At 43.7% G+C, this 1707-nt stretch overlaps 1 protein-coding gene across 1 annotated transcript; it reads right to left on the bottom strand.

Annotated features, from left to right (window-relative positions):
* Positions 1–83: 83 nt before the first annotated feature.
* LOC117317406 lies at positions 84–1479 on the bottom strand. The gene has a single exon (XM_033872216.1). The coding sequence runs from the start codon at positions 1477–1479 to the stop codon at positions 331–333; it is 1149 nt and encodes a 382-aa protein (XP_033728107.1). The 3' UTR covers positions 84–330.
* Between the last annotated feature and the right edge of the window lie 228 nt (positions 1480–1707).

The following is a 1707-nucleotide window of genomic DNA, read 5'->3' as shown; positions in this document are numbered from 1 at the left end:
CGCTGTCTAGAACAATGAGGAATAAACAACTAAGATCCCTGCTCCCTCCTAACCCATGAAACCTAACGCTAACTTCCACATATCCACTATATGGCAGTGGCTGGCCATCAGCACACTCTACCTTCAAAATGGTATCAAGCTGTCTTATCGGTAAATGGTGTACATAATCCCGTCTAAACGACTCGCTAACAGTAGAAATAGTGGCCCCTGTGTCGAGGAGTGCATCAACATCAATTCCCTCCACCTGTATGGTTACCTCATTAGTGCTACCGACTAACTCAGTTGTCCGTAATGACCTTGCCATAGGTGTAGGACCTGTGCTTCTCTCACCTACCGTTGGTCCTTCGGGGTAGGTGGCTCCTCGTTTAAATCATCTGGCAACACCGTCTTGCAGTTGACTTTAATGTGCCCCCACTGATTACATCGCCAACATTTTACATTAGGTTTAGACTGGTTGCCGGCTCCGTAACCTCGACCTCGTCCTCGAGAAGTATAACCTTGACCTCTGGGTCTGTATCCAGCATTACTGGACGGCCCCTCCTGAAATTTCTTCTCTAAACTCTTAATAGCTGCAGTGAGCTGATTTACCATTGTCTTCAGACCGGTAACCTCATCTTCTTGAGCTGGTGCTGAGGTTGCTGATTTTGCTGTGGTTGGCTTGACCTTGACCCCATCTTTACTATGTCGTGATCTTTCTATGGACCTCACAGCAATACAAAGTTCTTCAAAATCTTCTATAGCGTCAGCCTTGTGTCCGGATACTTCCCGCAGATCTTGTCGAAGCCCAGACCAAAACTTGTTGTGAAGCCTCTTATTCCTGTCCACCGACGACAAAGACGGGTCAGCACGCGTCAACAACCCTTCAAGACGACAAGCCCAGTCTGTCACAGACTCCTCTGAAGACTGATGTGCCGAGTAAAAATCTTCCAACAGTGTCTCCTGTAAGTCGACAATACCATACAAACTACGCAGCTTTGCCAATATCTGGGAAGACGTTGCAGATGACCCCAACCTCATAACAGTTTCAGCTGCAGGACCACGCAGAGACCTTCTGATGGACTGACGAATAACCTCATCATTCTTCCTCGCATCTATTAGACACTGGACATCATATCGCCAAAGTTCAAATGATGATTCCCCTTTACTATGCTCACCAGAAAATGTAGGTAATTTATAAAAACGGGTATCCAAAACAGATGAGTTGACCTGTAATGGAACAGCATCTCCAGCATGTGCACTATCCTCTGACTGATCACTGGCCTCTGTCTTAACATCACCACTTGCCTCAGGTAAACCCTTGGTCGCTCTCAAAAAATCTATCATCTGCTTCTGTAGCATCTGTAAGTTCTCACTACCTGCCTTGCCCTCCTTAGTAGATATCTTATGAAACATCTCAGCCATCGCTCTAAATGGATCTTCGGAAACTGGTGCCTCAGGCTGTTGCTTCGGTAAGTTGAGTTTATCTTCCCCCGTTGCCATGGTTAAATGTGATACTGATTATATAATATTTGTATAATAATTCAAAAAATAGTACTGTACATCAGCAAAAATCACAAAATTCAAATAAATTGCAGTGATAAGTATGAAACAATAATATCTGTAAAGAATCACCACAATACAAAGTGTATATCAGATGGTAATACACATGGAAACCTCAAGTTCAATGTATCATATCATGAATACATGTATATGTATACAGATGAATAA

This window comes from Pecten maximus, chromosome 19 (assembly GCF_902652985.1).
Source record: "Pecten maximus chromosome 19, xPecMax1.1, whole genome shotgun sequence".
Classification (NCBI taxonomy): domain Eukaryota; kingdom Metazoa; phylum Mollusca; class Bivalvia; order Pectinida; family Pectinidae; genus Pecten; species Pecten maximus.
This window is presented reverse-complemented; position numbering and strand designations above follow the sequence as displayed.

Bases quoted from the DNA above. Each gene is read 5' to 3' on its own strand.
- LOC117317406 (XM_033872216.1), bottom strand. From the start codon at position 1,479: ATGGCAACGGGGGAAGATAAACTCAACTTACCGAAGCAACAGCCTGAG.